Source organism: Sycon ciliatum, chromosome 2 (assembly GCF_964019385.1).
Source record: "Sycon ciliatum chromosome 2, ocSycCili1.1, whole genome shotgun sequence".
Classification (NCBI taxonomy): Eukaryota; Metazoa; Porifera; class Calcarea; order Leucosolenida; family Sycettidae; genus Sycon; species Sycon ciliatum.
This window is the reverse complement of record NC_088644.1, coordinates 21718016-21741937: the sequence shown is the minus strand read 5'-3', so window position 1 is coordinate 21741937 and position 23922 is coordinate 21718016. Positions and strand designations below refer to the sequence as shown.

Genomic DNA, 23922 nt, shown 5'->3' with positions numbered 1-23922 from the left:
GGAGACCTGTGTTTATAAGAGAGATAATACGGTAATATACAAAAAAAACTAATATTTTTTAAAGAATTTTACTGTTGAGAGTCATAAAATTACCACTCCCGGGCTTTGTCGGATGACCGACGTGCTCGGATAACTGGCGACCGCATAAGTGACATTCGACTGTACTATTCTGTACCCGTCTACCTGAGGTCCTCACGGGTAGCACGGGTACCCGGCTACCCGTGCACACCCCTACTCAAAATCAACCAATCGAAAAGCCAAAAGCCAAGAAAAAACTTCGTACCACAAATACAAGAAAGAAAAACTTCCTATCAGGGAGTAGTAAAATACTTACTACTCGCTGCATTCGACCTCACGGAATACCACGACATGCCTCTTCTGCGGAAGTTCTGCTCCTGCGACACTCCGACATAGTGAGCAATTTGGGTTGTTTGATTTTACTTTCGATCATGAAGTGGACACTTGACTGAGTGAGAGCAGCTACTGCTGCAGTTGTATGTTGAAGTCAAGACTCGTTTTGACAAACAAAATTAATGAAGAGAGATACGGAGCGGTATAGGTGGATAGCCGAAAGCTGAAGGAGTCTGACATGGAAGCCAACTGGAAACAGGTGAAGGACAAGGTCGCAGCAATAAAAAAAAAGCGGGTAACAAGAAGATAAAGGAGTTTGTCTCCGCTTCATAAATCATCATCACTACATGTACATGTAGTTGGAAGTGAAGGCACGTGGTGGAATAGTTGCAGGACAGCTGCAGCGAATTGTTTGCAAGTCAGAGAGGCGCGCTCGCTTCGTTCGCCGTGCACACGTGATCGTGTGAGACCACGCGAGCATTTTGTCGCAGGAGAGGTGCGACACCGTTCCCGCAAATCCTTGTGACAACAGTGGATCCGCCACTGCATGTGGGACCGGGTACTTGCGCACCTGTTCAATTCCACTCCCGCTACGGCTGGCGTCCTCGCAGACTCCGCAGTGCCTTTGCCCATTTCGGCCTGCCGGAAGAAGTGGTGTCCGACAACAGCCTCCAGTTCCGCTCGGCTGAGTTCAACCGCTTCCTTGCCCAGATGGGCATAGCTCACCGTTCCACACCTCCTCTCTGGCCCCAAGCCAACGATGCAGTGGAGCGGATGTACCGAACGATCGGCAATGTCCTCCGCGCTGCCCAACTAGATGGCCGAGACTTGCAAGCAGCACTTGACGAGTGGCTGCTAGCATACCGCACCACTCCCCATCCCGCCACAGGCCTGCCTCCAGCTACCGTCATGTTCGGCCGCAGCATCCGGGACACTCTCCCCAACCTGTGCACGGCCCTAGCACCAGATGCGACCATCACGGCCAACAAAGAGCATGCGTTCCGCGCCCGCCAATGCGAGGCGGCAAACCAACATCACAGCGCATAACCAGCTTCGACAATCACCCTCAAGCCGGGTCAACAAGTTCTGCGCAAGAAGGAACGGCAACACACCAAGCTTGACTCGATCTGGGACCCCAATCCATGGACTGTAGACGAGATGACAGGCTCTACCGTGGTCATCGCTCATCCGGCCACAGGCTAGCGCGTCTCCAGGCATGTGTCATTCATGAAGCCGGTTCCCGCTACCATGGTCCATCCTCCGTCGCCTGCGCCTTCACCACCTACCTTACCACCACCGCCATCGACAACATCACCACTGCTTCACCGGCAGCGTCAGCAGCCACCTCGCTCGGCCAAGGCAGCCCACAAATTTATCCAAGCAGCACGCGCCACCTGATGTAGGCGTGCGTCAAGTCCACCATGAATCTCAGACTGGCTCCGGGGTTTTCTCCTTTTATCTTTCGTGTGACTGCTAACCTGCTCTGCCTTTTCTATCTGTAGCATAGGGAGAGGGACAGCCTGACATCAAGTTAGTTTTATCCATGCCTCATGTTTTCAGTTTTCACCCTACGTTTTTTTCATCTGTGCTTGGGAGAGATGCAGTGTCCACAGCTATATATGCGCTGTTGCAATCCTTCGCCACCCCCAGACATTCATGATAGTAGTACATTGTGTTATGTTATGCATCTAGCATGCGCCATTTCCCGGGTGCGCGTGCGTGAAATGGACTTGGCGGATTTTAGTTGCTGTGCATGAGTTGAGCCAGGGATCTTGTTTAGGATTGAAGGCACAAAGAACACTACACAGCCTTTCCAGTAGCTGAAACAGATAGAGGAGCATGGCGATGGCACAACGTTATCTCAGAACTCACTGCTGCAATTCGCTTCATCCGAGCCATCCATGCAGTGAGTTACATTGTCGCATATTCCATTGAGAGGTATGCATTGGCCATTGGCGCATTTAGATGTGAATATTGAGCACGTCCCTGCAGTGCAAACAACACAGACAAACAAAAATCAGAGATAAAATATGTTACACCACGCCGTCAATTCACATTCCAATATAGAGGCCACTGTACTAGGCGATGTCGGGTCACATGACATGATCCAGGATATACATGACATACTAGTACTTGAAGTAGTATGAAGTGTTGCGAAGGGTACAGCGATTTGCACGCAGTCAAGTCCGTTCAAAACTGCCAGTTTTCAGTTTTCAGCAATGCACACATTCTCCGTGTCATGTCTATGACTTTGACATGTCACCGTATGACAGTGGTGACAGGGACTGACCTAGACTTGCTACATACGTACAGATACATGTACTTCAAGTACAGTCCTGAGAGGGGAGAGAAAGTCTACATGTATAGTATGTCATTTTGGATAATTCAATTGGCCACACAAAGCTACAAGCTATTTCGCTAATTGAATTGAATAAAGCCACTACATTATAACGACATACTACTACATGCAGTAGCTTCGAAGTAGAATAACTCTACAGCTAATTCTACAACACGTACAGTCAATCATGAATGTACAGTACACACAGTGCAAGGAATGGCAATGATTAGCGACAATCATGACAGCCCCTTAGTAAGAGCAACAAGTAACTCTGCCGCAGTACTAACTAACTTGAAAACCAGTGAACTGTGTGCGTGTTGCTGTGCGTGTATTCCAGAGGCTGGGCTTCTCCTGCTCTTGCCACAACCTGGCAACAAAAGAACCATGTTGGTAGGTTGTGGGAGAAGAAGCCCGACTTCCAGAGCACATGTGCACATTATCTACACTTCACACCACCACGGTATGCTGCCATGCATTCACAAGTAACTGTTGGTAGCACGTACAAATACACGGTTCCTCCTGCTATGCTCTGTAATACAGTCCACACCCTTTCCTTATCATTCTCAAGGAGTGCAGCATTCTCAGTAGGTATGGCCAGCCATGTTATTGCACTAGTATGTAGTATGTGTACAGGTACTTGACTACCATACTCCATACTAGCCTGCATGCATGCAGACCTGGGCCAGTGGCTGGGGAGTAGTAAGTACATTGCACTGGCCCTACGGCAGACCACAGTCATCCTTGGGCAGAGTTAGCTGACAACCTACTTTTCGCGTATTCCATGGTTGGTTTTCGGGTACATGTACATATTCACAAGACAGAACTTAGGTCGTTAATTAAATGAAGCACAAAAACCGCTCCCGAAGTCTGAAGAAAATGTTGAACAGTCACTGCTTGGATGACAGCTACGCCATGGCTCAGTGGTTAGAGCATCGCTGGCCTACATGCAGGGGCGTCGGAACCGGTGCGGCAGGCGCACCAATAATTTTCGATTTTTTTTTTTTTTTACATTTCAACCTTGTTGGTGGCTTGTCGACTCTTGTCCAGGTACCATGTTTTACATCGACAATGCGGTGTATCGATCAGCATGCATATTCTTTTTATTATACTACCGTATTATCTCTAATATAAGCACGGTCCTTTATTTTTTCAATGTACCTCCGCCCTGTGCTATTAATGGAGACGTTCCTTTATTGGAGACTGTTCCATTATTATTTCAACCTCATTTCAGAGGCATGTTGCCATGCCAAATTTATATGTCAGACACACACATTTCAGGGTTTTTTCGCCGGTGCAGATAATGAATTTACACAGTGTGCTTATAATGGAGACTGAGCACTTTATTTTTTGAATGCCGCCCCAAGGTGTTCTATTATTGGAGACGTGCTATTATTGGAGACTGTGCTTATATTAGAGATAATACGGTATATGGCTTTTTAGTTTTTAGGCCCAATTTTCAAAAATTTTCACACTTTCGCCGCACCAATGTTAAACTCCTTCCGACGCCCTGACATGTATAGCGAAGGGCCCTGGTTGAGTCCTGGTGCTGACAGTTAATTTTTCTTCAGACTTGCAGCTCAAGCTTTGCCTACATATCATATTTTACTGGAAACAAGGCTTGGCATGGTACAGGCCATCGCCTACAGCACACAGCACCGTGACCTTCCATACGGCCCTAGATTGAAGCTGACCAGGAATCCATGACCACAGAGGCAGGTAAAAGGAGGGGGAGTGTGTGTGTGGGGGGGGGGGGGGGGTATCTCAGAGTCACCTTCATTACAGGCCCGACGGACTGTGGCCGGTCCGGTTGGTCAGGTTATTACCGGGACCAACTTTTTGGCCACCAATCGTGACGTGTTTCCTACTTTTGAGGGCATGTGTACTCGCCATATCCTACACAAAGTATGAAAGTCCCATGATACTACCGGACCTGCATTGCATTGCATGTACATGTAATGTGTACCTAGTCAACAAGCCAATGACCATGCATAGTAATGCCCACGACTGACATTTCCCTACACGATGTTATTACTACTATTAGACTAGTATTTTAGAATCTGTAGACCTACACTGACTGTAACACACACCGGCCGTTCTGGCCGTTCTGGTTTCCGGTGATACTGACAACAATTATTTGCACTGCCTCTGTGCTGGCCTGGCACAATAGAGCTACACACAACCACCGGTCGACAAACACGTGCAACAAGTATGGAGGTCTTCGTGGAAACAATAATTATAAAGGGCCACGCTTACAACCATGCACAGACGGTTAGCAAACGCTGTGTGGTCAAAACGAGTACGGGGTCGGTAGACTACCACCGTGTGTTCGGCATGCTCGCCGAGCCATATCTCCACCGGAAACCCGAGTAGAGAACATACATGGTACACGTACACAGTCAGTTCTCACTGTCGGCAGTGTCGCGTGCCAAGAGCACGCTACATAATAACAGTCATGAGCCTGATGTCAGTGATGAGGATGCTTACCAAACTGGTCCGACGACTGAAGACGAACGAAGTCCAGCAGCAAGCAGATGAGCAGCGCTCCATAAATGATGGATAACAACGTCCTCATGGCAAAGCAGTCCTGTCCAGCTGACACCGCCACACAACAAAATATGCAGCGTGCTAGCGTCGGTGAAGAAAAACTGTGTCAGAACACTACTACTACTACTAGCACTGGAGCTGCGGAGTTCACTTCACCGTGTTCAGCATAGGGCGACGCAGCGAAGTAACATTCAGCCTTCGCACGGTGAATACTCAGCTACACTGTAACAAGTAGCGAACACGATAGTCTACGCCATCGCCAGTCACTCTTGCGTTTGCTTCGTAACCGGCTACAGCTTCAGCTCTGGTCCTGGCAGAACGGAACGAAAACAAAACCTGTACCCAGTAAAACGAAAAGTGACACACCACTTTGCCAGTGCTGTCGATTATTTCGGTCCCATTACACTGCATGTGTCAGAGTCAGACTTCGAAGCTTCGTTGCGTCCAAGCGCATTACTACATGACTGTAGTGTAGATAGTGCAGTACAGTCATCCTCTTTGTGCGAATCTCGCTGGTGAAGCCGGCGGCCGCTCCGGTACACCGTCGACGCGTCCGGGCCGTGTATGCAGCTAGCGCACGGTAAAGAGTGTGCGACATCGCAGCTACCCGGTATACCATGCATGGTACTGACTATACCCTCGGTTATCATGGACATGCCACATGGTAATCGTGTCGGTCCGGAAAATGTCAAGTCACTGACGCGGGTTACACCGGATCTATCGGAGGTTTCTAGTAACAGCAAAAGACGTGAATACCTCTACTGTGGTTACGTACTCTCTTTTATAACAACTGTTCTGTAGTAACTAGTAACAGTAACTGTTGTTCAAGTACTAGTACAATCATGTTTGTTAGTTTGACAGCATGAACAAGGTGGAGAACATCGTGTTCGGAAACAGTGACCTTACTACAACCATCCACGGTTGGTAGAACCTCGGTCCGTTGGGAACATCTGAACTAGGGCTCAAACGATTAGTCCGATTAACCGGTTGCAGACCGGTTACGAAGAATTAACGGTTAACCGATAAAGATAACGGCTACGCAGTAACTTTTCAGTCAATTATTTGTCAAGTATCAGGTCGTTGCAAAGTATGCACTTTCGCAGGCTGTCGCACGCGTAGGCCTGGGCTGTCAACTCGGTCATATCTGGTCAGTGGTCTCTTGGTGTGAGAGTATGACTGAATGAGCATGCAAGAGAATGTACATGTGTGCGTTGTACTGAATAGGGTACATTTTTTGAATGAGTATAGTCAAATGTACGGTTAAAAAAGAGTCCGCAGGTTTGCCGTGGCTTAGAGGTTATAACAAGAGTACAAGAGTACATAAACTCTAGGTCGACCTACCCTTATAACGATATTTGCGGCAGACCAAGAAATATTGTTATAAGGGTAATGTTGTTACCGTAGAATCCCGCGGATAAGCCCATGGGCTTATCTGTTTCACAAGGACTTTTCGGTGGGCTTATACGAGAACATGGGCTTATACGCGGGCATGGGCTTATACGCCGACACCAAGTTGTGCTATTGAAAAGTATCAAGGAAGTGAGAAATACATGCTAAAAACCACTGTGCAAACAAAAACAACCGATGATTGTGCTGAAATGTACTAAAAAAATAATTAATGTGCATGTACTACGTACATGGTATGGCCAAGAGTCCATAATTTATGGACTCTCGGTGTGACCTAGGCCCATGGGCTTGTACGATGAAGCTTTGTGATGTTCGAACAAACCCTGGGCTTATGCGCGGGCATGGGCTTATACGCGGGTGGGCTTATCCGCGGGATTCTACGGTATAGGGGTAACTGGTTCATTTCATACACATACGTCATAATGCATGGATTTTGTTCATTTTTTACACCCTTCGTAGCATAAAAACTGACGTACATGCACATTATGTACACAGCAAGGTACTAGGTGCCCACTGGTGCCCCCATTGCATTTCGTCATGTCCCAGCGATTTATCAAGTGAAGCTTGTTAACTGGATAGTGGGCTCTACATATTCCCTGCTAGATATTGTTATAAAATGGAAAATGTCGATTGGTCAGCCCATTTTATATCGTTATAGGGGTAATATCGTTATAGCAATAATATTGTTATAGAGGTAAGGCATTGTATACACAAGTCAATGGAGTGATTTGGTTTGGCAGAAAAATATCGTTATAACTTATAAGGGTAATTATCGTTATAGAGGTTATCGTTATAAGGGTAGGTCGACTGTAACCGTTAAACCGACCGTTAGCTTAGCAGTTAACCGTTACGGGTAAAACCGTGACCGTTTGAGCCCTAATCTGAATCGTATGGGTTAGGTGTTGCACCCGGTTCTGACCCTCATTATGCTAGGGGAGTTTTTAGACTTCTCCCCTAAAGCTAACGTCAGTCGCTCCTGGATGTTGTCCTGATAGTCATATTAAATAAAAGAAGTTAGTCTAACTTGAATTGTTTTCCTAACTCCTTTTTTTCTTCCAACTTCCTTCTGCCCATGGCGTCCCTCTCCCAGCTCGTCAGCTGACAACAGTTACTGTCACCACCATGACACTATCGTGAGAAGGTGCTCTCTGTAGACGAGGTTGGTGATGTCCCGATGCGACCATGGGTGTCACCGTAGGCCTTCACCACGTCGGAACACCCCGACTACACGTAACGTTGGTTGTCCCCCACCAGTACCACTGAGAACTAACTAATGTTGTTGTTAGTACTGTGACTAGTATTGGATTATCTAATAGTACAGTCAATCATGTACATCATGTACCAACAGCCCTACATGTAGTCGCTAGTGCAGTGGCAGTGCTGCTCCGTATCGATATCAGGCGTACCACGAGTAACACGTAATAATTATAATAGTTAGGCACAACCAAGGCAATACCTCAACAAAGTAACAGTTCAAGAGACAAGACGCCTATGTATGGTACTAATATTAATAAGCAGTAGAGTGTAGGTCACGTTATCAATCATGGTTTCTTGATGGTAGATCTACCAGCGTAGACAGTCCACAGCAGGGAGTGGTATATACACGACTCCCTGGTTCACAGTAACACAGAAGCACTGTCTCAGTATACAGAGTCAGTACTCTTACATGTAGTTGTACTTGTAGGTCTTCATATCCACTTTACCTCTACCCAGGGAGCTTATTTACTAATATGCATATCAGCTGCGAAATGCAACTCCGAGTAGCAACAATACAAAGTGTCCCGCCAATGCATTGTGAGGTAGCTTGTGTACAAATGTCATGTAAATAATGCTGTAAATAATGCTGTAAATAATGCTGTAAATAATGCTGTAAATAATGCTGTAAATAATGCTGTAATAATGCTGTAAATAATGCTGTAAATAATGCTGTAGGTACTCCTACATGTACAGTGGGCAACACTATAGCCTATAGGGTACAACACCTATGGTAAAGAACTCTTCCTCTCCTCTCCTCCATGCGCTCTCACAGCCGAATAGTGCCGTTCACCATTTGAATTTAACACCTATGGTATTAGATAAACCTTGTTTTGTTGAAACATGGTGTGTTGGTTGACAGTATGTAACAAGGTGGAGGACACCATGTTCGGAAACAATGACCTTTCTACAACCACCCACGGTTGGTAGAGTCCCGGTTGGCTGCGACCATCTGCACTCTGCACTGGCCGTATGTGTGTTAGACCAGGTTCTGACCCTCTGTATTCTAGGGGAGTTGTCTTAGACTTCTTGAACCGTCAGACGTTGTTCGCTCCTGGATGTCCTCTTGATACTCAGTCTTCATAAACTTAGTAGCTTTTGTTCTGAATTGACATCCAGGAGCGAACAAAGAATACACGACTGATGGTTCAAGAAGTCTAAGACAACTCCCCTAGAATACAGAGGGTCAGAACCGGGTCTAACACACATACGGTGCAGATGGTCGCAGCCAACCGGGACTCTACCAACCGTGGATGGTTGTAGAAAGGTCACTGTTTCCGAACACGGTGGTCCTCCACCTTGTTACATGCTGTCAACCAACAACATGTTACACAAATACCTGTATTCAGAACCTTCACTCACTGCCACCACATATTGGCACTCTTTTTTAGAATTTATACATGTACATGCAACGCAATGAATAGAGTGAGTTGTGTTCTCAGCACAAACACCATTAGCAAAAACTACTTGTCATGCCGGTATATTCATTTAACGCTTTCGAGCCCATCTCATCAGAAGGATTCACTGGCAAATCAATATCAATCCGATATTAAACTCAATACAAATATGCAAACTGCAAAGTAGTATAAACATACTTTATTTAGCTACTACAGTAAGTACAGTAACGCCTGTCAAGGCGACCAACCTGATACCACAGGACTGAATTAATTACATGGAGGACCCAGGGGTGTTATTTGAACTAAGTATCTTAAGTCTAACATGACAAATGTGTAAGGTCCCTTGAGTGGTCGGTCACCTAAGACAGGTTTCACTGACGCCGGTACATGTAGCAGGACAGCAGCATCCTAAACATGCTCATAGACGTGTAGCAATACAAATAAATACAATCATGTACATGCACAGGTGAGTCCGCTGTGCACCTTGCACCCAGTTCACCATCTCGCGTAGTGTCCGCAGGCAGTCCAGGGCTGCGCAGCACCAGGCGTGGCATTGACTCGCTCGGTCGGATTTTATTGGGCAGCATCGTACCGGTGACTTACACATGTAACCATGGTAGCAGAAGGATTGCTGCACACCTTTCACCAGTCCTCGGCTACACTGCATCAGTACACTCCCCCCCCCCCCCCCCACACACACAAATTTCCACCATAAAGCCTTGCCCTGATGGTATAACTATAAGGTATAACTATAAGGTATAACTATAAGGTGAAAAAATATGTTGGTACTAGTGTACATGTAAGCACGAACTGGTGGAGAGTGATTGGTGAATCCTTCTGCAACTATGACATGGCTACAATGGAGCTTCAAAGATCTTGCACATGCAAAATGTACAAGTAAAAAAAGTATGCTGTATATAAACACACTCATCAGCTGAAATATAATCAAATATTAATTTAAAAATTTCAGCTGATGAGGGTGTTACAGCATACAGTCATGTACTTGGAGAATGGTGCCCATGTGAGGTTGCTAAACCCCACACTTTCTAAACAAACATGCTTTGATGCCAGACCAGCCTGGGAAGTGATAACGATAAAAGCCTAGACTACATCTTGTAAGAAAAAAGAAGAAGAAAAGAAGAAGTTTGGACCTGCCCAAATATGACAATACATATGCCGGTTTGATCCAAGAGGGTGGTGGCGTTCCCACGGCGGATGCGGAAAACTCTACTTCCAGCCGAGTCTTACGCGAACCGTGATTTTTTTTATGCCGGTTTGCTCCCCACATTAGAGCTCGCGCGATTCCACCAACTTGACTTGACACTGATGAGGGGTGAATCCCCGAAACACTGTGTATTGAGCAGGGAGTGGTGCTTTCTTGCAGGTTTGCCGAGTCGAAGGTTTGATGGACTTCTCGTGTGCTCTGGATGGCAGTCGTGAGTCAGTCAAGTGTCAAGTCAAGTCGACGGAATAGCGCGAGCTCCAGTGTGGGGAGCAAACCCTTTCCTGTACTTCCTTAGTCAGGCGTTATACTTCAGTTTATAGTGTCCGCTGTAAACTGCATGAATAACTGAGGGTTGGTAGAGTAGATGTACATGCATGTTCAGATGGGGACAAGTGTGACTTTGCTTGTGCAGTACATGATAGGATGGAGTGATTGTCCAGACACTACTGATAACCATTATCCAGACACTACTGATAACCATTATCCAGACACTACTGATAACCATTATCCAGACACTACTGATAACCATTATCCAGACACTACTGATAACCATTATCCAGACACTACTGATAACCATTATCCAGACACTACTGATAACCATTATCCAGACACTACTGATAACCATTATCCAGACACTACTGATAACCATTATCCAGACACTACTGATAACCATTATCCAGACACTACTGATAACCATTATTCAGACACTACTGATAACCATTATCCAGACACTACTGATAACCATTATCCAGACACTACTGATAACCATTATCCAGACACTACTGATAACCATTATCCAGACACTACTGATAACCATTATCCAGACACTACTGATAACCATTATCCAGACACTACTGATAACCATTATCCAGACACTACTGATAACCATTATTCAGACACTACTGATAACCATTATCCAGACACTACTGATAACCATTATTCAGACACTACTGATAACCATTATTCAGACACTACTGATAACCATTATCCAGACACTACTGATAACCATTATCCAGACACTACTGATAACCATTATCCAGACACTACTGATAACCATTATCCAGACACTACTGATAACCATTATCCAGGATGCTCTGGACGTTGAGCCATGGCACGGATCCATACCCATATCCTCCCTATCCCGTGCTCATCTCGAAACATCAGGCGGCGTTGAGCTAGCCCAACTACCTCGTGTGTTCATCGTGGATGCATGCATACAGTGCTGGGAAAGTGAGAACGTAATATCATGCTTGCTGTGCTCCTTTGTGTTGTGGAGTGCAGATTAGCTATAGTAAAATAATGCTGCCCTTGGGACTGGCTGTGATCTGTGAACCGGCTGCAGTAGCTGGACAAGGACCGACGTGGGCGAAGAGAACTGTCCAGAGCTGTCTACAGCTTTTCGTGGGCCGCTGTGCAGCAATACAGCACGCATATGTGTATTGCTCCTAGTGAAAACTCAAAAGAGGGTCATGTATCTGCCGAGAACATCAGGCCAGCATGCTCTATCTGAGGCAAACTGCTCATCTTCCAAAAGAGAAAATTCAAATGTTGATAAATGAAAGGTCATTCCTAATACTAGTCTACCTACATGTATCTGGTCAAAGGTTGGCGTCTGAGCCTCTTAGTGCCTGAGGGTATTGTAGAGCACAGAGTCCTGCCCATCACAGACAACATGTCCCAACCATGATAACTGTTTGATGTCAAGAGAACAAGTATCCCCTCAAATACCACGGTGTCACCGAAAATGTCTCCACAGCCTCCTGCCTACACCAACTACACACCTTGCTCACACCAGCCATATACATGTACTGTGCGCTAACATCACACTGCTAGCTCTGCCATTACATCTACAGCCTCCTGCCCACACCAGCCACACATTCTGCGCTAACATTGCACTGCTGGCCCTGCCACTGCATCTACAACCTGCCTACAACAACTGCACACTCTGCACACAGCCTCCTGCCTAAAATAACACCGCTAGCCCTGGAACCTATACAGCCCCCACATTCACACACAGCTTTCCACACAGCGCTACAAGACCCACCCTCTCCTGGCATATATACCAGCATGGCCAGTACCATCCTCATGTTGCCTGATGATTGTGAAAGCATGAAACTTTGAGTAGCGACAAACAAGCCATGATTGCTCTTGTTGTTCCGTGTATTATGCTCTGCCTCCGCAGTGTTGAGCACTGTCAGCACCTGGGTGCATCTTCCAGTGATGTCAAGAGACTACTCTCATTGGGTATTATAACTATAGTTCAATGTTAGTGCGAGGAGTATTATTCAAATCCATGTAGGATAAACAATGCCAAGGATATCTGAGCGCGCGACGGTGCCAAACATCCAGCTTGCTATCTATAACTCACCGAGGTATCTTCTTTTAAAATGCACGCGACTTTGCTCGCTATGGCTGGCAGTCTGGTCCCTTCGAAGTTGTTCTGACAGGACGTCATTGACCGGACCAGTTAGCCAGGCGTTCGCAGCATGGAGCATTGAGCAAGATTCAAGGATGTAATCAAGTCAAGAATGATTCAAGCAAACCAGAGACCATTGACTTACCTTTTAAACTTGAAACACGTAGGCAAGGTGGGATTAAGTTGATTACCAAAAGCATTGCCAGTAAACATTGGCCCATACATTTGACAAGCTGAGGGCAATTATGGCTTTAACTTAGTGTATTCCAAAATACCATTTTAAGAAAGTGGTCTGCGGATTGAAATAATTACGTAGCTGTCCATTTAACTATGGTATTCTTGCCATGATCATGCTCAGTTTTCCATTTCCAAAATCAGAGTTCAGTTTTCCTTTCACTTTCCGGTGTCCATAAGTCTTTGTTCACACCCAGGGCCAGTGCTTGCTGCACCAGGGCTTCAAATTCGCTGACGTGCACCAGCGTATTTGCTTGGCTATTGAAGACATCACCAGGTACTGGGCGAGTTAAATCACTGTGTTCATTCCGCCAAAACAGGTACGGGCCCCGCGATCCAACAATCTCGCCGAACTCCTTGACATTAAGCTGAAACATACGCAACAGTAAACAAGAGACAGCATTAACACGGGAGCAGTAACGCATTGGCAGGACACTTTCAAGACTGCACGTGCAAGACAAAGAAAGGAAGAAAAGGTACTGGGAACACTGGAGAAGATTAGCAAGACCGAACGGGTACAGATGCTAGTAGTACACAGTGCGCAGGCCTTGCCTTGGATTACTGGTCTGCCTGGGACCTCTCTTAATACAGTCAGACCTCGCTTAAAACCGCACACATTCGTTTTCCACAAAAATATCCGAATAGGCGAGGGAACCGGATAATCGAACACACGTACTGTATGTATGCATGATATATGCTGTAAATCGGTAACCGGTGATTTTCTTCCGGATGGCGAGGGATCCGGATAAAAGAGGACCGGATAAGCAAGGTTTGACTGTAGTGGTGATTATTCTCCTTACTGTGTCTGAACTATGACTGACTGCCTGCCCCACTGCTAGGCTACGTACAACATTTCCCATAATCATCAATGCGTGCTCCAAAGATGAATCGATCAGATCCCCCACCCATAGCGAGATCAAATGCTGAAATCAATTCACTGCATCCATATACTATTTCAAAACTACATCCCCCGTTTGTATTGCTCCCAAAGGAAGAAGCTCCTGATTATGACAATAAGTTGAACTTACCTGTGTGGCATTGTACGGGGCCAGTTGAATCGACACAGCTCCCTTGGGTAGATATATGGCATTCATGAACCCAGCACCGTTCATTCCCACCAGCACGGTGTATTTCTGCACGGCTGACACCTGCTCGCGGACGGACATGCCACTAAACTCAACCAGCTCCGTCTGTACAAATCTACTGCAGGCAGTGACCAACTCGTCCTCGTTCAGAATCTTACGACGGCCAGCTCTGTACATGGGCCAAGGATAGCAGACACAGGCAACATGTTGACCAAAGATCAGTACTTTAGCCATCAAGGATAGGGGGCAATAGGGACAGACAGGGACAGACATACACAAGTACAAATACTTGGGGAAAGGAAGGAATACGGTCAAGACGGACCAAGAAGATAAGACGGCTAGACAAGATACTTATCTGAATTGTGAAAAATCAGGAGATGAAAATGGCACAGTTACAGTATCACAGTGCACATATTCCCTCATCACCCTGACCGACTACAAATACCTAACTTATGCTTATGACTGTTTCCAACAATACCGTATTTTCCGGAGTACATAAGCCGCACTGGAGTACAAGTCCCACCCAGATTTTTATCACGAAATACTGATATCTACCCCATTTATCACCATTAATTCCACCAGCGTAGCATAAGCCGCAATGACTTTTTTGGGGGTGAGTTACTGGTGTTGAAAGTAGGGGTGAAAGGATTTTGTGGTTTAGTCGATTAATTAGTCGAAAAAATCTAGTCGATTACGATTTTTCTATTCGCTACAGCATTTTCGTACGACATACTATATGGTACGACGAAATATCCGGCAGGTGCAGTGTGTCTACATGACTCTACTGCGTGCAGCACATGTACCAGAGTAAGAGTCGATGCGCGGTGCAGAGAAAAGAGCCGCGTGTCCCACAATAGATCTAGAGTACTCTAGATCTATTGTGTGACACGCGGCTCTTTTCTCTGCACCGCGCACTGATTCGTACCCGCGAACTTTCGTTCTGGTTGCTTCACGGAACTCACTGTTCTGGACAAGTAGCCTTCAGAATCAGTTTGTGCCTGTGCGACGGTCGATGTTTCCAATATTTTTGTTCTCTTTGAAGTTTCAAAATTGATTGTAGTTGATGCAAAATGGTTTAATCGATAATAATCGATAAGCAATCGATAAGTTTTGGATTAACCGTTAAGGAATATCCCTTAATCGTTTCACCCCTAGTTGAAAGTGAGGCTTTATACCCCGGAAATACGCTAATGTACTAGTACTCAGTACATGGTATGCTGCTGCTGCTGCTGCTGCTGTCACATTCACAATGGCCTACCGTTTGATGATTCCGACAAGCGGTGTGCCTGGATGACCTGGCTGTACATCAAGCCGTGCCATCATGAACTCAACAAAGTCACTCATGAAAGAAGGGCTTCTTTCAACTGAGCGAAGAGATGGTGCCTGTTGCCGTCACATAACAGCAAATAGACAACACAGTCCAGTGTCTACAGAGTGTGACTGAATATGATATTCTAATAGGGATGCTTATGCATTTTGTTGTACTTACGGACCTCAAAAGCTTGGAAATTTGTGTTATCGTACTTTCAAGTCGCCATAAGTACAACGAGAATGCACAAGTATTAGTTAAGCTGTGCTCACAACTGGTGCGTGTACGCGTGAAACCACGCGTTTGTGCGTGTATTGCTGGCTTTTGGAGCGACATACGTACGGAAACGCGCCGAAATGGAAATTCCAACATGTTGGAATTTTCAGCGCGTATCACTGAGGTGCGTACCAGCGTACATGCCAGTCACTTTCACTGGCGGGGCCAAAAAAAATAGTACTCGAAGGCGTCACACGCCCTAAATACGAGTCGAATTGCTGTTTTTGTGAAAGCCTGAGCGCGCGTTTGGGCACGCATGAACCGCAAGCGTACTGCGTCCACGCGCCAGTTGGCAACACAGCTTTACTGTATCACCCATATGAATATCATTTCTGTCTCTGGGCGGAGCTCCGTTTTTTTGCGGAGGAACGAAAATTGTGGCTCGGTGTTGTTGACAGATTACTTACAATATGAATAGTTCTGGAGTTACAAGTGAACTCATCATAATATGATGATATTATCATTAGCGCCAGGTGCCTGAAATTGACAATGAAGCCCTGGGTACACTTGCATTTTTGTCTCTCTGAGCAATGTACAAATAATTTCAAACAAGTGGAAAAATGACACCGGTACATGAAATGCATGTTGTAGTTTATGGTAACGTGGCAGCCACTGGCTGGAACTGTATTGTTACTTGTGCATGCTCTGCTTGGTATACCTTCTGCGTGATGCCATTTTCCGTGTATTGATTGTAGGTTAGTGAGTGCGCGTCCGTGCGGTGGTGCATGCTTTTCCATTCACTGATTGACCTGTCAGCGGTCAATCTTCTAGTTGCGGTTTCGGCGTGGTCTGCGCTGCCCTTATTCCGAGTTTGTAGCTTTTGTGTGCATCCTGACTTATGTATGGAGTGTGCTTGCGTGCACGCTTGCTACGCGTTACTTTTGGCAAGCTGGCCATGGTTCTTTTTCTGGCTTAGCTTCCGTTTGATCTTGGCGTGGAGTTAGTTCCAACTTGTGGTGATAACAGACGTTTCTCATTTTCCATCTAGAAGAATAACTAATTTCCTTGGAAGCTCTGTGGTGTTGTGAGTGAACTGGCCGTAAGCCGGCGTGGAGTGCATGTTCTCCAACAGCTTTTGGTGCCGAAACCCGGGACAACGTGTTGCAGAGTAGGACTTTTGTGGAGTCGGAAGGAAATAGAAAGTCTTAGTGTTTGTTCATGAGAATAAAATGTCTGTGAAGTTGGATGGATTTATGCGTCCGTACCGAGGGCGAGGTGACGACCTAGATGTATTCTGGTCAAAGTTTATGATCCTGGCGAAATCCCACAAGTGGGATACGGGCAAAGAGCAGATGGCAAACTTGCCGTTGCTCTTGGATAAGGCTGCGTATACTGTATTCAACGCCATGCCCGACTCGGACAAGGAGAAACCTGACGAGGTGAAGAAGGTGTTGACTGAAGCCTTTGCTCCTTCTGCTGCGGAGTGTTACCGCTTGTTCAAAGCGCGTTCCATGGGATCCACAGAGTCAGTAGACGAGTATGCGGCGGAGCTAAAGAGGCTGTTGAAGAGCTCTGGTCACAACATTGCGGACGACAAAGATCCGATGCTGTTAGAACAGTTTGTTGGGGGCTTGCCCAGAGACTTCGCCAGAGAGGTGAGAATCCAGTGCTCTAGCGGTAGCATGACTCTTACCGATATGATCAAACGTGTCAGGGCTATGTCCGTCGATGATACTATAAGTGTCAGTGGAGGGAAGTCCGTGGCTGCAGCTGTCAAGTGCTATTCATGTAAGGAGCCTGGTCATGTAAGAAGGAATTGCCCTAAGGCCAAGGGCAACAGCCACACCACTGGCAAGTCACGAGGGCCACAGTGTTACTCTTGCAAAGAGTATGGCCACATCAGGCGAAATTGTCCAAAGGCCAAGACTGAGTCTGCTTCAGTGGCTGTGAGTGCTGGGCATTGTCAGGCTGGAGTGTCTACTGATGCTGACGGAATCCCAATATCAACTGGTGGGCAGAGCTCTAAGCTGCTGAAAGTTGATGTGTGTGTTAAGGGCCATGATGACTCTTGGATATCAGTCGCAGCGGTTGTGGATACTGGATGCACGCGATCTCTGATGAAAGAGAGTGTAGTAACTGCCGTGGGCCTGGCTGATCAGGTGGAATCGACAACTGACTGGGTGGTCGGCATCGACGGCACGTCCCTGGAGTCAGTTGGATCTGTTGCTGCGACTGTCCAGCAACATGATGATATAGTTCAGCTTCCGGAACTGTGCGTGGACTTCCTGGTAGTTTCAAAGCATGAGGGAGTGGATGCTGACCTGATTCTTGGCAATGACGTTGCCAGCGCGGCTGGTGGTCTTGAGATACGCTACCAGAATGGCTCGGCGAGTGCTATTCGGTTCGGAAAAGGGCCCGATGTAGCGGCTGCCGCAGCTGGCCATGCTGAACGAGCGCCGAAGCAGAAGCTCTCGAGGCACATCTCTGTTGAGCGAGATTCGGATGGTGTCACCCTCAGTTCAGCCGATTTCAAGGTGCGCTGGGACAATAGTGCAAAGTCGTGGACCGTCGCCTGGGTCTGGGGAGGTGGTGTAGAGCCGACTGATAGCATTGGCTCCGGAGTGACACAGTACTCACGGAAGAAGCTCTCTGCAGAGCAGGAGCAACAGTACCAGAAGGAGGTGCAGTCGTGGATCGACCATGGTTGGATGGTGCCCCATGATCCAGATCGACACGGCAAGTCAGGTGCGATCCTCCCTCTAATGGCTGTGTGTCAAGGACACAAGGCGTCTACGCCTGTACGTCCCTGCTTAGACTACCGTCGTTTGAATGAGGCGATTCTTTCCCATCCTGGAGGCGACGCGCCTGCATGCGACCAGAAGATCAGGGAGTGGAGACGCCGTGGCGGTGACCAGGTAGTCGTCGATATCAAGAAGGCGTTTTTACAAGTTCACGTCGACCCCAGCCTCGTTCGGTATCAGACCGTGGTATTCAATGGAGTCACGTATGTCATGGAACGAATGGCATTTGGTCTCAGCATAGCTCCGAAAGTCATGGACGCCATCGTGAAGTTTGCGCTGTGCGACTTTCCTGATGCAGACAACTATGTCGACGATGTCGTTGCTCCGTCCGAACAACTTCCGGAGGTGACTGCGGCGCTGAGTCGGTACGGATTACCGACGAAGCCACCAGAGGTACTTGCCGGCGCAAGGGTGCTTGGCATGCAACTATCGGTTGCTACGTCGAGTGAAGACGTGATGTGGCGTCGCCGTGATGGCATGGATCTGACGTTGCCAGAGCAGCCGACGAAGCGAGAAGTGTTCTCCTGGTGCGGTCGATTGACGAGTCATTACCCTGTTGCATCGTGGCTGCGACCGTGCTGTAGCTACATCAAGCGAGTGAGCTGTGAAGATGCTGCGGTTTGGGATAAGCCTGTCTCAGCTGCGCTCGAGAAGTTGTGTCGTGCGGTGGAGGATCAAGTTTCACGAGAGGATCCCGTCAACGGCAAGTGGACAGTCAAGTCGACTGGTGGCGTGTCCCTATGGTGCGATGCATCCAACCTGGCGCTAGGTGTTGTCATCAGCGAAGATGGCTCCGTGATTGAGGATCACTGTTGGCTCAGGCCTAAGTCAGACAAGCGGCACATCAACGTTGCCGAGTTAGACGCCGTCCTTCGTGGCTTGTCTGCTGTCGTGGATCACAGAGTGGCCAACGTTCGAGTCATGACCGATTCGAAGACGGTGCATGGATGGCTAAAGTCTCTCTTGGGCAACATCCAGCGAGTGAAGGTGAATGGCCTCTACAGAGCTCTTGTAGAGCGTAGATTGCAGCTGATTGACGACTTGGTCGAGGTTTACAAGTTGAAGATATCTGTCGAGTGGGTGCCTTCACAGAAAAACCTGGCTGACCGTCTGACCCGTGTGCCGGCATCCTGGCTCAAGATGCCCGAGTCACCGGTGGTTGCGGCGGCGACCCAGAGCAGTGCGTGTGCAGGTGTCCACAGTTCTGCCCCACTTGCCTTCGACATCATCCGGGACCAGCAGGGAGCAGATACTGCCATCCAGCAGACGGTGGAGGATGTCAACGGTATGCAGACAGTTAGGGCGAAGCAGTTTCAGAAGGTGGCACCACAGCTGAGAGTGCGGGATGGCGTGCTGTATCGGTCAATCAAGTTGCCGCCTGCCAATGAAGCATGCGAGGTGCCCGTGATTCCGAGCTTGCTAGAGCAAGATGCCCTCCGAATCGCCCATGAGAACACTGGCCACGGATCATGGGAGGTGGTCCATGAGATGATGCGTCAGCAGTGCTACCTTCCTGGGATGGCAAGGAAGTGCCAGGAGTTCGTCGGTCTTTGCGACAGTTGTGCCGCTGCAAACCCTGCTGCTGGTGGTCATGCTTCGCCGACACGTCCCGAAGTGCCGGCGCGCCCATGGCAAGTTGTGGCGATTGATACCTTGGAGCTAGGACCGAGCCGAGCTGGGTTCCATTGCGTCTTGGTGTGTACGGATATGTTCACGCGCTATGTGGAGGTGATACCTTTGAAGCACCATGACGCTAAGTCAGTTGCCGAGGCGTTTGTGTCTGTGTGCTGCCGATGGGGTCCGCCGGAGGTGGTCAGATCAGACAACGGAACAGAGTTCGTCAATGCTGTCATGGACGCCTTGTACTTGGCGTTTGGAGTGGAAGTCAAGCACGGTGCAGTGCGACACCCTCAGTCACAAGGAAGCGTGGAGAGATTCAACCGGACCCTGTTGACTCTGATTCGCAAAGTACACTCGCAGTCCAACGACTGGAAGACCGACCTGTCAATGCTGCTGTACTTCTATCGCGTCCGACCGCATGGAGCAACGGGAGTTTCGCCTCAGCTAGCGATGACTGGTTGGCAGCCCCGTGGTCTTGTTGTAGAGGCCCAACAGCCCCTGTACACCTTGCCAGCATGGACGGCTGAGCTGCAGCGTCAAGCAGCTGCCATTCGTGATTTGATCGATGAAGAAATGGCGTCAGCTGATTCCCAAGAAGACGCCGACAAAGCAAGTTGCTGTTACGGGCCTGGTGACGTGGTGATGATGAAGATGACCAGCCGCGCGCAGAAACGCCTCCCGAAGTTTCAGCTTGGCTGGAGAGTCAAGAAGGTGTTGTCGGAGTCGACTGTAGTCGTTCAGAAAGTGGAAGACCCCAGGGTGGAGAAGATCGTCAACGTAGAGCTGCTGAAGCGTGCCGCAGCCAATCCTACTGTAGACCTGCCTGAGCCGCCTCAGCCAGATGATGCGAGCGAGGATGACGGTGGTTACCCGATGCGGCTAGAGCCCGGTGAGCTAGTCGCAGGTGTGCCTAGAGCTGAAGAGCCAAGATATGTGCTCCGGAACAGAGCTGGTATCAGGGCTCCAGTGAGATACGACTGAGAACTAGTAGCTGGTGATGGTTCGCAGAACTTTCATGTCCTTTCGTTTCTCTTTGCTTCTTTCGATGTGCTTGCCTATTATTGTCTTTTTAAGGTGATGTTACCAGGGAGGGAGATGTTGTAGTTTATGGTAACGTGGCAGCCACTGGCTGGAACTGTATTGTTACTTGTGCATGCTCTGCTTGGTATACCTTCTGCGTGATGCCATTTTCCGTGTATTGATTGTAGGTTAGTGAGTGCGCGTCCGTGCGGTGGTGCATGCTTTTCCATTCACTGATTGACCTGTCAGCGGTCAATCTTCTAGTTGCGGTTTCGGCGTGGTCTGCGCTGCCCTTATTCCGAGTTTGTAGCTTTTGTGTGCATCCTGACTTATGTATGGAGTGTGCTTGCGTGCACGCTTGCTACGCGTTACTTTTGGCAAGCTGGCCATGGTTCTTTTTCTGGCTTAGCTTCCGTTTGATCTTGGCGTGGAGTTAGTTCCAACTTGTGGTGATAACAGACGTTTCTCATTTTCCATCTAGAAGAATAACTAATTTCCTTGGAAGCTCTGTGGTGTTGTGAGTGAACTGGCCGTAAGCCGGCGTGGAGTGCATGTTCTCCAACATGCACGACTTTCATCTACTCCGCAAGGTTGATACGTGATCCGCTTTCTTTAAAATAAAATAAAGTTTCCCACCACCAACTCCAGCAGGACTGTACATGCACAGTACAAAGAAGCAATATGAGAAGCTGTGACTGGGCAGCAATTGCGCCATGGGTTCACTTACACCAATAAAGGCCTTTCGAAAGCAGGTGTGTCCATGAGGAGAGGCCTTGATCAAATCTGAGTCCAGCGGCAATATAGCATTGTCGGTGCCTGCAAGGGTCTGAAGCGATGAGCATTCACACAACATATGTTCACAGTTCAGAAGAGAACATACGGTATTGTAACACTGCTGCGGTAAGAGCAACAAATTACAATTGAGCCGTGATCAGCAAAAACAGACCTACAGGTGAAATTTTTCAGAATGTTATTTTTGCTGGAAATAGTTCGTTTGTATACAAGCAAACAATTTCCAGCAAAAAAACCATTTTGAAAAATGTGACCTATACCGTATATTCTCTATTATAAGCACAGGTCTCCATTACTAGCACAGTCTCTAATACAAGCACACTGTGAGCACCCTTCGAAACATTATAAGCACAGTCTCTATTATTAGCACGGTCTTGGTGGAATCAATGCTGCATGCATGATATCTAGCATGTATTTCTTCTTGCTCTGTATGGATGTATTGGTTGAAAAAATATAAGCACGGTCTCCAATATAAGCGCGGTCTCCAATATAAGCACGGGGTAGAGGGGTGTTGAAAAAATATAAGCACGGCGCTTATAATAGAGAATATACGGTAGGTCTGTTTTTGCTGATCACGGCTCAATTACATTGCACCTCTTGTAGTCCCCCTCCCCCTCCCTCATCCCAAAACTGTGCTGCGTGATGGGGAGCTTTATCCGCGTCATCGGGTGTCTTTCGAGTTCCCGCATTTTGAACTGGTCAACGATGTCCTGGGAGGGTTTCGATGCCTGTGCCGTGCACGGTGCATACATATGCTACACTGCTCGCATGATCGTACCCTGTGAAATTCTACAGAGTACTTCACACGTTCAAAAATCCCAGTTCGAGATTAAGCTAGAAGTCCCTTCAGGACCCTCATGCAGGTTCATGTGTCGTTGATTTTTGATATGCACTGCATAATAAAGAGCACCGTTTCATCGCCCTGCAACCCAATAGAGATACTGTATGAGATTACATCATCAGTTGAGATGCTTTTGGTGAAGTCGCGGACTTGCGGCACAGCGCTGCACTTGCACTAGCGACTCACGCTGCATACTTAGCACCCAATAGAAAATCCGCCATGAAATCATTCGCATAACCTCTATAGCCAGCCAGCACATCAGATCGGCATGCACTGTGGCCTACCTTCAGAGTCTGAATGAAATATTTGTCAAGGTGCTTCTCGCTGAAAGCACCGCTGTCCCAGTCAACCTCTGCCATTCTTCTCAGCTCAACCACGGGCATGAGAACAACCGGTGTGTCACTCGTTCTCTGGCGCAACAGCAAGAATATGGGGAACAGCGTGTCCTTGTGCAGGTGGAAGTAGTTAGAATGTCCGTGGTAGAAGTAGAATGTGAAAACATATGCCTCTTCAATGGTTTGGTGACACTCTGGGAAATTGTCCCTGGGCTCCGCTGACACCCGGAAGAGATATTGATTAGCAAACTCCACATCAGCATCCTTAGAGTACACTATAAAGTGCTTCGTGTCATGCTTCAAAGCAACATTGGTTGCTGTACAGAATGGAGGGGGGTAATGGCCGTGCACGCAGGACACTGTAGATTCATCCACTTCACCATCGAACCGCCATTCTCTTACTCCAAGCAACCTCTGACCTGCTTCCAACGATGGGTGTCCATACACTGCAGCAAGACAGAGACCTATCAAAAGAATGACAGTGGTCTTCCTCGTATACTCCATGATGGAAGGCAGTCTCTTGGCTTGAGGAGTTGGAAATCACGAACAACTGATGGCTTACTACACGCACTGGAGTGCACGTACCACGGCACGATGTGGGACAGTACCACAACTAACCCATGCCATGAAATAAATTGACAACGAGAAGCAGAAAGAACCACTTCTCCCTCATCAAATCCACGAGGCAATCAAAAAAAATTGAACAGCAGCACCTAACGACTGCATGCCATGCGTGC

At 47.6% G+C, this 23922-nt stretch overlaps 2 protein-coding genes across 7 annotated transcripts in view; both read right to left on the bottom strand.

Moving 5' to 3' along the window:
- LOC135809194 (low-density lipoprotein receptor-related protein 4-like) overlaps window positions 1-5624 on the bottom strand; it is a 69779-nt gene extending 64155 nt beyond the window's left edge. For 5 of the 6 annotated variants that reach the window (XM_065322478.1, XM_065322479.1, XM_065322480.1 and 2 more), the window contains exons 1-2: window positions 5174-5624; window positions 2224-2337 (exon numbers count right to left, since the gene is read on the bottom strand). In XM_065322478.1, the coding sequence (XP_065178550.1) occupies window positions 2224-2337; window positions 5174-5261 (202 nt within the window). In that variant the 5' untranslated portion in view covers window positions 5262-5624. The remainder of the gene's footprint in view (window positions 1-2223; window positions 2338-5173) is intronic. The other variant, XM_065322477.1, reaches the window with a different exon arrangement.
- A 7151-nt stretch (window positions 5625-12775) lies between these two features.
- On the bottom strand, window positions 12776-23899 carry LOC135809205 (protein O-linked-mannose beta-1,4-N-acetylglucosaminyltransferase 2-like). The gene is made up of 5 exons (XM_065322494.1): window positions 23135-23899; window positions 21945-22043; window positions 15510-15634; window positions 14195-14420; window positions 12776-13534 (listed from the first exon to the last, which is right to left on the bottom strand). The coding sequence occupies exons 1-5, from the start codon at window positions 23687-23689 to the stop codon at window positions 13307-13309; spliced, it is 1233 nt and encodes a 410-aa protein (XP_065178566.1). The 5' UTR covers window positions 23690-23899; the 3' UTR covers window positions 12776-13306.
- Window positions 23900-23922: the final 23 nt, after the last annotated feature.